This window comes from Triticum aestivum, chromosome 1B (genome assembly GCF_018294505.1).
Source record: "Triticum aestivum cultivar Chinese Spring chromosome 1B, IWGSC CS RefSeq v2.1, whole genome shotgun sequence".
NCBI classification, from domain to species: Eukaryota; Viridiplantae; Streptophyta; class Magnoliopsida; order Poales; family Poaceae; genus Triticum; species Triticum aestivum.
Genome location: NC_057795.1, coordinates 303,494,203 through 303,509,400, shown reverse-complemented (window position 1 = coordinate 303,509,400; position 15,198 = coordinate 303,494,203). Strand labels below are relative to the sequence as shown.

At 41.6% G+C, this 15,198-nt stretch overlaps 1 protein-coding gene across 1 annotated transcript; it reads left to right on the top strand.

Moving 5' to 3' along the window:
- The first annotated feature begins 2,212 nt into the window (after positions 1-2,212).
- LOC123120786 (receptor-like protein EIX2) lies at positions 2,213-3,783 on the top strand. Its single transcript, XM_044540777.1, has one exon. The coding sequence runs from the start codon at positions 2,256-2,258 to the stop codon at positions 3,618-3,620; it is 1,365 nt and encodes a 454-aa protein (XP_044396712.1). The 5' UTR covers positions 2,213-2,255; the 3' UTR covers positions 3,621-3,783.
- Positions 3,784-15,198: the final 11,415 nt, after the last annotated feature.

Sequence of the window (15,198 nt, the reverse complement as noted above, 5' to 3'; positions counted from 1 at the left end):
TTTTTGAATATGTAAACAAAAAAGTTGAAAAGGCGGAAAGATTGAATGGAAAATATTCTTTTTTGAAAAACATAAATCATTTTTTTGAATTTGTGAATAAATTACGAAATTCTGAACAACTGTTGAAACCGCGAACATTTTTATTAAATCTTTTAACAAATATTTGAAAAGTGGAACATTTCATGATATTTGCAGCCAAAATTTGAAACCACGAACATTTTCTGAATTTGTAAACAAAACTTTAAACTGGAACATTTCATGAAATTCTGCACAATTTGAAAACATGAACATTTTCTAAAGATTTGGAATATTTTTCTGAATTGCAAACATTTTTTAATTTCTGTCCAAAATTTGTAATCGTGAAAAATGGAACATTTCATGAAATTTTGAACAAAAATTTGAAATCGCAAACATTTTTTATATTCTTGAATATTTTCTGAAATGCGAACACTTTGAAATTCTGACCAAAATTTGTAATCACAAAAAATGGAACATTTTAGGAAATTCTGAACAAAAAATTGAAATCGCGAACACTTATATTCTTGAACATTTTCTTAAATGCGAACAGTTTTTTAGTTTCTGACCAAAATTTGAATTCACATTGTGAACTATAAAATAGAAATAGAAATATATTTTGGAGTTCCTGAACTTTTCTCAACTTGTGAACAAAGGTTAAAGACAGGAACATTTTTTTTGAAATTTCTGTATATTTTTTTATAACAGAATATTTTTTGAATTCGTGAACAAAATTTGAAAATTTCTGAAAGAAAAACTAAAAAGAAAGTCAACTTTAAAAAGAAAAAAGATACAAAAAGTGAAAAGAAGAAAGAGACATGAAAGAAAAAGGAAAAATAAACGAAAAAGCCAAAACAAAATCAAGAAACTAGACAAATCACTCAGGAACCTTCTAGAAGGTTCCTAATACCAGAAAATACCGGAGCTTGAACCTTCTCAAAACCAGGATCTGTGTACACGCTAAACAGCAACATGGGCCAGCCCACTACGATCGCTCCGTCGATCGCTAGTTGCGAAACCTCGACATCTTACCGCAATGTGCATCTGTTAGGGAATTCCATAGGAAACACCAAACACGAGAGTGCTGAGTGCGTTGAGCGAGGCGCGGCTTGGGCCCAAAAATGCAACTCTAAGCGCGCGCATTCACGTTCTGAGTTGTCCTGTCGCTTCTTCTTGGGGCTGGTTCCTATTTGGCGTCTTAAGCGCCGGTTATAGTGGTTCTGGTAAAAGGCGCACACTCGCAAGGAAGCGAGTTTTATTGTGATGGGCCGGCCCTTGTACAGTAATACACTTTCTTGTTCGCATCGTACACCTTTGTTTTTGTTTCTTCTCGTAGGTCTTGGGAACCCTCACGGAGGTTCCACTGTTTTTATTGGAAGGTTTTCCCCTTGTTTTTACTTGATGGGTTTTGTTTGACTTTTCTCTTTTTTCCCTCTTTTTTATTTTACTTTTTTCTCTGTTCTTTTCCACATTCGTGAAAATTTCAAATTCAAAAACTTATTCAAATTCATGATATTTTTTGAAATCCATGTAATTTTTTTGAAATTCATAACCTTTTTGGAAATTCTTGAACCCTTGTGAAATCCACACAAAAAATGAAATTCGTAAAGTATTTTTGAAATCTATGAATGTTTTCTGAACTAATATTTTTTTGAATCCATAGAAAAAGCAAACTTGATTCAAATTTGTGACCTCTTTTTGAACCCAATGTTGTATTTCAAATTTATGAACATTTTTAAATCCATGATTTTTCGAATCTATGGAACCCATGAGTTTGTTCAAGTTCGTGTAATATTTTGAATCCAAAACGAGAGTAAAAAAAACAAGAAGCGAGCGAAAACCAAAACGATCGAACCAGAAACTCGGCGAACGAGATCGAGGCAACGGGGAGAATTATTGGGCGGGCCCACGACGCGGATACACGCCGAATAGGTAGCAACGACGAGCGCGCGCATGGCAACAAAGCAAGCATCGGCGTCTCCCGTGAAAAAAAGAAAGAAAAGGCAAAGCATCAGCGTCTGGTCGTCGCTGCCTGCACTGCACTGACTATCCCGTGGGTCAGTCAGTCCACTGGTATGCCGTGTGGAAAACGCATGCCGCGCTCCAGAATTCCACAGCGTCGACGTCGCTCGGTCGCTGTCGTCGACGTTTCGCTGCCTGTCGGCCCGGTCCTGCCACCGCCACCACATACAAGTGGGCGTCGTGCAAACCAAACAACTCGCTCCACTCGAATTCCAACCATGGCAGGACACGCCCAAGCTTCAACAACACCTCTGCTGTGCCTCCCCCTCTGCCTTCTAGTACTGCTATCCTCTGGTCAACGGGCGACGGGCATGTACCTCGACGCCGGCGGAAACCACGAGACCTTCTCCGGAGGCACCGTGCCTGAGAGCTTCAGCGTGCGGAGCCGCAACTCCTCCAACAGCTCCGGCGCCGGCGCGGCCTTCTGCAGGCTCCTCTCCCTCCAGATCCTCGACCTGTCCAACAACCAGCTCACGGGCGAGCTCCCCGACTGCTGGTGGAACCTGCAGGCGCTGCAGTTCATGGACCTCTCCAACAACTCCTTCTCGGGCCAAATCCCCGCTGCCAAGGCAAGTCACAACTGCTCCCTCGAGTCGCTCCATCTCGCCGGCAATGACTTCACCGGCACCTTCCCGCGGGTCTTGGAAGGTTGCGACTCGCTGGCCACCCTCGACATCGGGAGTAATAAGTTCTTCGGTGCCATCCCTCCATGGATCGGGACCCAGGTTCCGTCGTTGAGAATCCTTAGCCTTAGATCAAACAATTTCACAGGGGTAATCCCTGTGGAGTTGTCGCGGCTCTCTAAACTCCAGCTGCTCGACCTCGCCAACAACAGACTCACAGGAAAAATTCCGGTAGCATTCGGCAACTTGACCTCCATGAGGAACCCAGAAATTGTGTCGAGTACGGCGTCGCTGGAAGGGTCGACTTATCAGGATAGAATCGATATAATCTGGAAGGGCCAGGAGCTCATCTTCCAAAGAACCATCCGGTTATTGACCGGCATCGATCTGTCAGGCAATCTCTTGTCTCAGTGCATCCCTGAAGAGCTAACCAACCTGCAGGGCCTCCGATTTCTGAACCTGTCAAGAAATCATCTGTCATGCGGCATCCCTGAAGATATCGGCAGTTTGAAGAATCTCGAGTTTCTTGATCTATCATGTAATGAGCTTTCAGGACACATTCCACAGAGCATCTCGTTCTTGTCGACGCTCAGCATATTCAACATCTCCAACAATCATTTGTCAGGCAAGATACCTTCTGGGAGCCAGATGCAGACGTTGACTGAGCCTTCGTTTTACCGGAACAATTCCGGCCTTTGCGGATTTCCTCTAGCCGATTGTCCAAATACTTCGCCTGCTTTGGATGAGAAAACCGGTGAAGGGGAGGACCAGTGGCTGTACTACTGTGTGACTGCCGGGGTTGTTTTTGGATTTTGGCTATGGTTTGGACTGCTCTTTTCAGTTGAGACATGGAGATGTGCTCTTCTCTTCTCTGTCGATGGCATGCAATCCAAGATTATGCAGAAGGTGTCACATATTGACCAGTTTATTTCAAAAAGTAGTAGTGATCAATATATGTAATTGTTTCTTTCTTTGTTGTAAAACAGAAGAATGTATCTATGTGTATGTATGCTATTAGCTTTGTTTTGTAATAGGCAACTTTTCGTCCCATTTTCTCATGTAGTGGGGAGGGGAAATAGTATCATGCATATGTGGGCTTCACTTGGCGTCCTTTTACTTTGAATGTCATAGTTTCTTTGTTCTACAAGTTTGCTAATTTTATTCCACTAGTACCTTTGCAAAGTTCCTTTTTCACATAAACAGCAGCCGCTCTACCATTTGCATGCAACAGCTCAAGGTGAACTAAATTACCATGTACTACTTGTTTTCATTTATTGGACAAGTAGAACGTCGATCTAGGAGAGGGAGCTCTAGCAGGGCCAGTTTGTTGATCATGTCATTGAAAAGGTTAGCATCTAGAGAGAATTCCTTATTTGACACTACTTGAAAATGTGATTCCTTATTTGGCCCTGGAAAAAAATTTCTTCCTTATTTGACACTTGGTCTAAATTTCTTTCCTTATTTGACACTCTAGTTCATTTTGACCACTAATGGTGTTAAACAAGGATATGAAAAGACGCTTTTGCCCCTAGTGCATTATGTGACCAAAATTTTGTACAAGACAAAAGCAACATTACTATGACATATTTAGTCAAAGGTTCAATGACCAAATGAGCCTTATTTTCTCGCGAGGACCAAATGAGCCTTGATCAAGTAACACATATATAATCGTCAGTTTGATGCACCCTTCTGATGTCATAATTATCCAACACAAAAATTGTCATTCTTATAGGTACAAGTTTAAAAACCTACGGACAATAATGAAGATAAGAAAACAGTGTGCAAAAGTAAGCCCATAGCTGCTCCTTTTTTGTACATTTGAGTTAACAGCTAACAAGATGACTCACAATTAAAAGAAACTAATGGTGAAAAAATGGAGATTGTGATGCTGTGAAGAGCTGCCTGCCTAAAGTCGAGGTTGCGGTGCCTTCCGGCTTGATCGTTGTCAGCCTTATCTCTTTCTCATGTATCCAGTGTATCTCAGCCTCCACCAAGCTAATCAATGGACAATGCTCGCTCATCGGGTTCACCCACCACGACGCCAAGCGCAAACTGAGACTTTAGAGATATCACTTGATTCTTGGAAGTCATGTACATGCATATCAGCAGATACAAAGTACACAAACTGAGAATTCGGTACAGATACGATGACAGATATTATATGATGAGAATATAACTCTCTAGAAAATAAGGAACTGATCAATCATCAGAAATTGATAGAATTTACCCATTCAATAATGTTTTAGCAGGCACAGCTCTCCTTCACTGACCAATTCCACAAGGAACACACCGAAACTGTATACATCACTCTATGGAAAAAAATCATGCAACAAATTCTCCACTAAAATAAAGCATGATAAATTGGTACTACTGCACGCTAGGGCTTGGGACAGGGACGGGATGATTGGGCTAGGTGTTTTTTCCAGTGCACTAATGGAGGGGTAGTTTGGTCCAGGAGAGAAAAATTAACGGCAAACTGTAACGGGGTGGACGGCAATGTCATATAAGGAAATAAATTCAGGCCTGGTGTCAAATAGGGAAGAATTTTTTTTCTAGGGTCAAATAGGGAATCTCATTTTAAAGTAGTGTCAAATAAGGAATTCTCTCTAGCATCTATCCGGTGGAGGTCATTTTCTTCACAAGCGAAACGAATTAGGTTGAAGTCGCCTAGACTGAGCCAAGATCGTAGGGAGGAGCAATTCAATTTTTTTGACAAAACAATGGTTTTTTCACTTCTATTAATTAGAATGCAATATTTACATATAGCTTGGCTTGAAAGGAAGAAGAACAATAAAAGAAAGGAAAATTACAACAGTTTAGCTAGCCATGTGTTGAAAGCAATCTCAACTGGAGCAATTGATTTGAGTTCATTACTCCTTTAAAGGATGTTGGAGTACCCACCTTCTAGGGGCATCCGTGCCCTCCAATCCACCCACGGCGCCCCGATGCCCGTGTGCCGTCAGATCGTGTAATCTCGTGCCTCACCGTGTAGCCAGCGCTAGGGGTCCATGGCACGTGGGTCGTGGACGCGCGCGGGGCCCACATGTCTGGCGTTTTTACGTCGATCCGTCGTGTGTCGTCACGTGCTCTTGTTTGTGTGGGTGGGGTGCCGGTGATTGTACAGTGTTTCTCTGGTTGCCTGCCCTGCCCTCTTTGTACTTGCCTAGCTGTTTGGTGCTGTTGGGGCTGCTCGGTGTTGTTGTTGTTGGTTGTATGTTTGGTGGTGTCTAATCGGTCCACCCGACTGATAGGCTCTCCTAGGGCTGCCCGGTTGATCGAGTCTGTTGGATGTTTCATGATCGGACAACGCAGCCTGTTTGGTCAAGTCCATTGTCCACTTTACGATCAGGCAGTGCTTGCTCGGCACTGTTGTGCCCACCTGAAGATTGGGCACTGGCGAGGCTGCCTGTTTTGAGGAGGTCCCCACATAGCGGTGCATTGGGTGTACGAAAGGGTGTGGTCTCGTTTAACTCGGTCGGTAAAAGCATGGCTTATGCTCTTGGTTCGTATGGGGTGGGCGAGCATGGGATTGGATGGGTAACATTCCTCTTTGTTGCATCTTGCTCCGTGCTCGGTGGGTTCGCATGGGTTGGGACAAGTAACTTCACTCTCGTTGCTCGGGCTGGAGCTCCGATGCTCATTCAGTCATTCCCCACCTACCCGGCTGCTTGTTGGGGTCGGCCTATTGTTTGGGTTCCACCTGCCAGTATGTTGGGTCGACGTTTTGAATGGGTTAACGTTTAGCTGGATTGGTGAAAACATGTCCTATGATTGCTCGATTGGTTTTTGGACATTGTTTGCCCCGTGCGGTGGTGGGTGGTCGTGGGATGGTTCATGTAACGCCCCTCGTGATTGCCCATGCTAGTGTTTGGATACTCGTTTTCGGTCTCCCCAGGCGTCTGTTTGCATCTAGTTGGTGTTTTAGTCCACATGCTAGTTGTTGGGTCAATGGCTTGGATGGGTTAACCCATTGGTCAGGGGTGTTTACCATTTGTCTCTGTTGGGTAAAAGCATGTCGCTTGCTTGGTCGTTTGGTGTCGCCTTGCTCTGCGGGTGTTTAGTGTTATCCTTCTGGTGTCGCGTGACGATGTCTGCCTGGGTTTTATTTTCGGTTGTTTGTAGCATGCATGCAGTGATTGTGGCATGAAGCCCTAGGCTCTCTTGTGGTACTCCGAGAGGGGTTGTGTCAAGCGGGGGTGGTCCTTCATGCTTTATCTTTCTGTGCCGACGATGCCCTCATTGTACCGTTCGATGTCCTTTCTGTGTTCTTTCCTACTTCGTCTTGCTTACGCATGAGGAGGGGTGCCTATTGGCCTTCTTTCCTAGGTACTTGGTTCGCGTCCATGTGTGCGACTGCATGTGGTGTGCTTTGTCATTTCACTTGCTTATGTGGTGTCGATTACTTTGCCCTGCCTCCTTCCCCATATCCTTTTCTTCCTCCTGCGACGCTTTTCTTCACGCCCACTATTTCACGTCTAACAAAGCACGCTAGGTTCCCTTCGCTTCGCTCCTCACGAATGAAAGGGGTTCTGTAAGCTTCTCGTGCATGACTGCCTTCTATTTTCTTCAGTGGCCAACCTGGTGTTCATTCCTTAGTCTAGCTGAGGTTCGGCTTTCGTTTGCTTGCTTAATGTGCATGATTTCTTCTTGCTGACCGTACATTCTCTTTCCCTCGCGGCTGCAGATCTTGTGGGCTTCTTCCTGAAGTTTGATTATGGATACTCTTAGATCCCTGCTTTTCCACGTGAGCTATATCATCATTCCTCTCCATACGTCCGTGTGATGAAATGATCGTGCTCTATCTCTAATGCTAGAGAAAGTTTATTTGCTTTGCGGCTCCCCACGGGCTCGATTGGCCATTGTTGCTATTCAATTAGGTGGACCATCCACTCTCGTCGCCCACGTCCGCTTGCTTGTTTGATTTCTTTTGTGGATGTCTTGCTGCCTTTTGCATGTCTAAAATGCTTGATTCTCTTCATGTTGCTCTATCGTGCGTCGTGTTTCCGTGTGTGATTTCTTGCTGCAGGTTTTTACATTTCTTTGTTAATTCATGTGTACAAGATGGGTTTTGTTGTCTTTTTTGCAATCCCTGTTTTGGAGAGCTTGTAGACTACGGGGTTGTGCTAGCCAAAATAAAAATCGAGTTGCCTCGAGATGGCGTCTTACCCTCATCGAAGAGAAAAAAATTCTGGAGCGTAGCTTTTGGCAAGGTGGCCTTGACGCATACAACCAGACTACCTTGTAGGCCATCGGGTTTTTGCAGGAACTTGTTGGCCTTGTGCTCGGGGATTGTAACTACGATTCAATGTGGTGTATAAGAAGTCGACCAATTCTGTTGTCGTGCGGTGTTTGCCGTGTGTTATGTAGCATGCTTGGAGAGAGCGATTGATTCCATGCTGCTTTCATCCGGGCACCAAGGCATTGACTGTGAGAACCAGGAATTATCTTCCAGATCCTTCTGTGTATATTTGTCAACCCCAGGATCATTGTTGACAATAGGTGAAATGGTATCATTGCACAACACATTAAAGTATTACAAGTAATATATATTGTCACAAGACATACCTAGCAAAATGTCTCATGACATTTATTACATTCAGAAAAATAGCGGAAAGTACAATGCGTAGTGACTCCATCTCAGCCATAGACAGTCGATGTAGTCCATGTAACCTTACTCCTACGGAATGTCATAGTTGTCATAGTCATCACCTTTGTCTTCATGGAACTCTGTTGTCAACAAAAAATATTGCCATGAGTACATTATGTACTCAACATGCCTCCCTCGGGGAAGGTCCTAATAGCTATATGTGGCTTCAAAGGAAGGTTGTATGGCTCATTTGCATAAAAGCTAATTTTGTTTGAAAATAATTTAGCAGTTGGATAAAAGAAGTTTTTGATGAAAACATGTTTTATCTCCAGAATAACTTTCATAAAGTGAGGATCCTCGATCAACTCACACTCTTCATAGGTTCCAAGAATAGGGGCAAAGAGGGAATAAGCAAGACAGGTCCTGTATGTCAAGAACGATTCATGTGTTGTCCTTGACCGTGGACACGACTATTCGAATAGTTTTACACTCTGCAGAGGTTGTACACTTTACCCACACGACACAATCCCGACTTGTTGCCACTAGCCGTCGCTAGCGTAGTACACCATCTGGTATACCGGCAGGGAGATTGCGACAAGGTCCTTGGACTAGATCCCCCAAAGATGTGACATGCCCACCGGGTCTGGCGCGTGGAACTAAGAGTATGTCCTCAAACCGGTCCCCCCATCTGTGCCGAGGATACTCCTCGCAAGGCAGCTATCCCATCTGCGGTACAGCGACATCGACACCTAAGGCTGACTAGCTTACTTGACCAAGCCAGTGCCCATATAGCATGTGGTTGTACTGTTATCACAATCTTCAAATCGAAGACTTATTAGGCCTCATGCGGCACGGACAACTGATTGCCCCCTTCAACTCGTGAAGGGCAGCCAATCGCTCCTTCAATCCTTGATTCAGCTGTCGCCTGCACCAGTATTTAGATGGTAAGTTTCACCCAGAGTAGAAGAGGATAGAGAAGGTCAACAAGGGCCAACAGGCCTAGCTCAGCGTTAAGTTTCAACTGTCAATGACTCAGGAGTCATTCAACAAGGCACCTATAGGGTGATAAGCATGGCTAAGCATTTCTACTCTATCGGAACTTTATACTTCTACTCAGGTGTCAAGTGAATAGGCAGCAAGCGGATCAAGGTAATGTGTCAATCGACACGCTAGCTACGAGATTAAAATAGCATGCACATAAAATCAATAAAACTCAATGCAATTTTGTAAACCGTAGGATAAGTATGATCAAAGAAGGAGGCATGCCTTCATTGTCGAGTCCTTCTTCGGTAACCCGGTTCTGTCCTTGTCCAACATCGTGGTCACTCCCTACTCGTCGTAATGATAGCAAAAGACAAACAAATAAATACCAAAGCAATAACAAATCCAAATAACATCCAAAACAATTTAAGAGTGGATGGATAGCAAGATATTGATCAAGATGGAGACTCCGAAATGAGGTAGCACGATTGGATGTAAGAGAGAGGATTCATTGAAGTGACATGGTTGAGGTTGACACAGCTAAGAAATACTTGGCGATCAAGACTAACGTTCCAATACGAATATGCAATTAAACACTAGTAGTGCCCACTACACATCTCGACAAACTATATAGGAAACTACTATCTAACAAACACAATGGCATCAACACACATGAAAAGGAACCATCCTATGCATTTAACCACACAATTACAACATGACATGATGAAGTTAATAGTTAAACACAAATATATATTTAGATAGAATCTATATATTTATAATGGTCAATAATGGCCAAACATATACATCAACTATATAACAATTCAAAAGCAAGAGTTCTATACATCAACCAAACCAACATTAAAAACTATACTAGTTGAGCATCAAACATCATTCAACAACATGAAATGATTTGATCTGGGTCCAGGCCTAAAACGTCATGAAAATAAATAGGATCAACTCCACTGTATCAAACCAACTCATTTGTCAACCAATTAACAAGAAACTATACAACACATGGAACAAGTGGATGAACAGCTATCCTAGGCATGATATGATTAAAGTAACAATCAACCAAGAATAAATATTTGGATGAATCCACATACTTACAACTAAAAAGGAAATTCTAAATGTCAATAATAACAACTATTAAGCATTTCTATAAAAGAAGACAAACCAATGCTAAGGTATAAACTAATGAAACAACTTAATAATAACACACATTTCACACAAGACATATGAGTATAGAATCACTAGATGTCCAAATGAGTAATGCAAGCATCACACATACGAGTTATCATGATAAGATACTAAACTAGAATATGCTCTTAATAATAAAGAACAACTAATACCCAAATAACCAGTAGCAATAATATTACCGGCACATGCTTAAACAAGATATAAAACTATGCACACTAAGCATATGAGAAAGATACAACTCAACTAACATGAAAGGTAAACTATTCTAAGCGTGTGATGAACTATTGCAACACATATAAAACACTGATGATACTAACATGAGACAAGTCAAGCATATATGAGCAACACAAGTACAACTATAACACATGGAATATAATAACACATGAAAGATGACTAGCATGACTTGATGTCTAGACTTAGGCATACCACAAATGCAATAGTAAGATAGACCAGATATGATGCTAAGCATGGATGATCATCACACGAGATACCAAAATATGCTACTAATAAAATGCAACGTGTAACTATGAGATAACCTAGTAGATAACAAGAGACAGATCAAGCACGACGTTAGCATACAGCCCAACCATGCTAGTTATGATAAATGAGAACATGGAAACATACTAAGCACGTAGGAAAGTATACAACTAGATCATCTCATCAACCAAATCAACATGTGTTATAGAAGCATGAATATCAAGATCATGACATGCATTTCTATGTAGTCATGATACACTTGCAATATATAAAAGGTAAACAACTATGCATCATACAACACACGGATTGGTACACACACATGTTATGCAATCAAGTTATACAATCTAACATCATGACATGGTATTGATAAGGCAAGAAATTCTTAAATAAAAGAATGTATGGTATCAACAAATCACTATGATATATCTACCAAGTAAACGTTAACCAAATGTATGAACGTAAGGTACAAACTACCAATGATATAACACATGGTAGGCATACAACCAAATATGACTTCGACTTGAGTAAGTACTAACATGACATGTCAATCAACTAAGCATGCATAACTACCATCCTAGGTAAATAAAATAACTTGGATAATTAACAAGAAATAATAAAGCAAATTATATGCAACAAACATAACCTATAGGTAGCAATACAAATCTGCAACATGATATAAAGGAAATCAACACCATATAATCTTGGATAACATCATAAAGAGTAACAACTAAGTAATAATATTCTATGCAACGAACTATAATGTAGTCACTTCCAAATAACAAAGCATTTCAATAGACATCTAGTATGAAGAGAACTATGCAACAACACATAGAAAAAAATATATAAATAACAACCGTAGGCATGTCATGGATTCAAACCGATAAAACAAGCATGCAACATGGATGGAAATTAATATGTAAACCATATCTAAACATCGTCATGCCAAACAAAATTAAAATAAGACATGAAATATTTCATGCTTTGATAAACAAATCAAATCCTACAAAATTATAAACATGGCGAACGTTCACCAAATATTGTACGTGCATAAGATAAGGAAACATGCTACACAAAAATATCACACAAGGCAACATACAAAACTAAAATCAATTGATAAAATAATCCTTACAATAAACATACAGATGGTAATAATTCACAAAGCTTGTACGAGGCATACACTACGACTATGCACCGCACCCAAGAAAATATCAACGTGATACAACATGTTAAACAATTTTAAATAACTAAAATCGATAAATAAATCAAGCAAGTGACATGACACACCAAAATTACAAGGCGTATACCATGCACTCCTAGGCATATCAAGAACATATGGAAATAACAATATATTAACACAAAAGTTCATCGATGAATTCTACACATAACCATGCAACACTATTTTAAAACTATTGTTTTAATCAACAAGAGAGGCTAGATAAAATCTATATTAAATCTCGATTGACTAAACAAGTAATCTATCTCCTCCACGGGGTTGCTACAACCATATAGAATGTTTCACCTATTGTGCCCGAGATCAACCAGTGAACAAAAACAACGAAAACATGAATCACTGAAAAATATTATGTTCATGTGTGCGGCGTCATCCGCGTGCCCAACGACAAAAACAGGAGGAACCATGATGTCTAGGAGATAACTTAGTGATATTTTGAAGGTGCACAAAAGGAATTGGATCGAAACTCACCGAGTGCGAATAATCGATCCCAAGAACTCGATGAACAGTGTAGACGAGCATGCTGAATTCTTCGCGCGTGGTACACGAAACGTGGTCATTCTTCTCTGAATGGATTCGTGGTGTTGAGATGGACCTTGGGGCGCAAGGGTGCTGATGGAGATGGTCTACGTCACCGAAAACGAGCACCGGCGTCCATGGAGTAGCGACACTACAGAGGAGTTCTGAAGAGATTGAGGACGGCAAACGGCAGGAGTTGCTACGGGATTTGAAAGAGGAGGTGGAGGGGATTATGATGGTGTCTTCAGTTTTTGCAAAGGGATGAGCTTTATGGGAATTAGAGGAGGGCAGCAATGAAAGTACGCACTGACTGTTTCTCTTATGTAGGTTAGTTGGGAACGTATAAAAGCATCTCCAACAGGCGCCCAAAAAGAGCTCCGCGCGCTAAAAGTTTGTTTTTTTGGCGCCGGACAGCTCCAGCAGAAGCTGTAGCGCTAAAAGTTTTTGTGCGCGTACTGAAAAACGCTATCGCGCGCAGCATATTTGGGGTGTCGGATTACGCGCGCTTCATAATTTACACTGTCTGTTTTTTGGGCGCGTGTTTTTGGGCACCTGCTAAAGCAAAGTTGGTCCCGACGCTTTAAAAATGCTACAGTGGCGCGCTATAATGTTTATTTGCGCGGAATTTTTGTGCGACCGTTGGAGATGCTCTAAGGGCAGAGGAGGAGGAGAAGAGGCGTTCGCTCGCTGGGAGAGAAGTTGGGCCAGTTTTCAGACTTGGAAACAATAGCAATTGAATGGAGAAAAAGGAGGGTTTCCAGTGTGCGTTGTCTCTTCTCTTCTCTGTTGGTTTATGATGAGTACCTGAGGGAGAGGTGAGCCACCACGTTATGGAATAGGCCAAGGCCCAAGTGGGGAGTGAGAAGGAAAAATTAAACGGAACATCTTGGCCCATGTTGTTTGAGAGATAAAAATAAATAAGAGAAAGATGTTGGCTGTACATAGAAGAGATGTTGAACAAGGGATTTTTTTCCTAGATTATGAGAGAGGAAACAAATTAGATTTACCTAAAAGGAAAAATCTAAAAAGGAATAGAAGATCAAACAAAACATCGAACGAAGTGCCAAAAATGCAAATGCCCAAGACAAGAAAAAAAAATTCTACAAAAAGAGAACAAGAAAACTCATTTCAATTTAAGTTGGCATTAGTTCAATTTAAATATTCCAAATTATAAATGTCCAATTTAAGCTTTGCTACCAAATAAAACAACTGAAATTTTCTCGCCCTGATTTTTGGTAAACTTTTTCATAAACATTCCGAGAATCGGGATGTTACAATGACTAGTGCCTTGACATGTGCTTGCTCTAATCTAGGAAGGTGTTGGGCCTCAAATGCAAATGTTTGTAGTAAGCAGCAATTTTCTCCAAGTGAATAACCTTAAGGTTTATCGAAGACACATGAGCTTTGAATTGCTGCTAATAATCAGTACCTGCACCAAAAATACAGAACTTGCCTCGGCCCCAAACAAAACTAGTAAGATTGTTAGTCTTATTAGCCTTGCTAGTTATAAGAATTAATGCAACTTGTGTTTAGAAGTATTGATTGCAACAAGAGAAATAAATTCAGATTGTAAAAGTAACTGAAAGTACGTTGATCAAGGTTAAAAGCAATAAGGATGAATGGAGTGGGAGACTGGGATCCATAGTTTCATGAGTGGCATCTCTTCAGTTGAAAAATAATATGATGTGACGAATAAATTACAGTTGCGTATCGATTAAATTGCAGTTAGGGTCTAGTTTGCTAGGACTATCAAACGAATAGGTATTGAAGATTCTAGGAGAAGGTGGGGAGAGGTCCGATTATCCGAGAATCCACAAAAGAACTGGCCCTAAGAGGAGAAAGAAGAGTTTGATGACTCGGAACGAAACGATGCTAGACACATGTACCTAGGCAAGAACACAATTTAGAGTGTACAACTAATTAAATTCATGAAGCTTAGCAAGAAAAAGCTCATAATATATGTATTTAGGAGTTTAGTTGTTAAACCCTTTCATGCACTTAGCGCATCATTTAAGCACATATGCATTGGGTGAGGCCTTAACATTTAGACATGCACAAGTTGAGAAGCTGCATATTAGACACACATGTAATTCTCCCCAAGAAGTAACTCCGAGGCGACTAGGATTTTCCCTCCTTCCGTCGGCTCTGTTGCCGGTCTGCCCCGCCTTTGATGTCCTTTGAATCACGGAGGTGCGAAAGACCTCCTACCCCTCGCCGGTGGGAGGGGCACAACTTTTGCTCTTGTTTGGTTCAGCGTCTTAATCCCATAGTAGTAATAATGTCTAACGTCTGGTCCCCGTCACGGTAGCACGTCTAGCACCGTCAGAGGGTGTGTGGCGGTGTGCCTCCGTCGGATCTCGTGGGATTTAATCGGTGTTGGTCTTCGGTGGATCTGTCTAGATCCAGTCTTCGGTCATGTGTCTACATGTTTGATCCTTTTGATCTACGCTTTTCTTTATTAGACGGTTGGTGTAGCACGATGACTTCACAACAGGTTTGTTGGGCTCTGGCATGGAAGAGGTGATGACAGCGGCATGTCTTTGACT

Excerpts from the sequence above, each read along its gene's own strand:
- LOC123120786 (XM_044540777.1), top strand. The coding sequence starts at position 2,256 with ATGGCAGGACACGCCCAAGCTTCAACAACACCTCTGCTGTGCCTCCCC.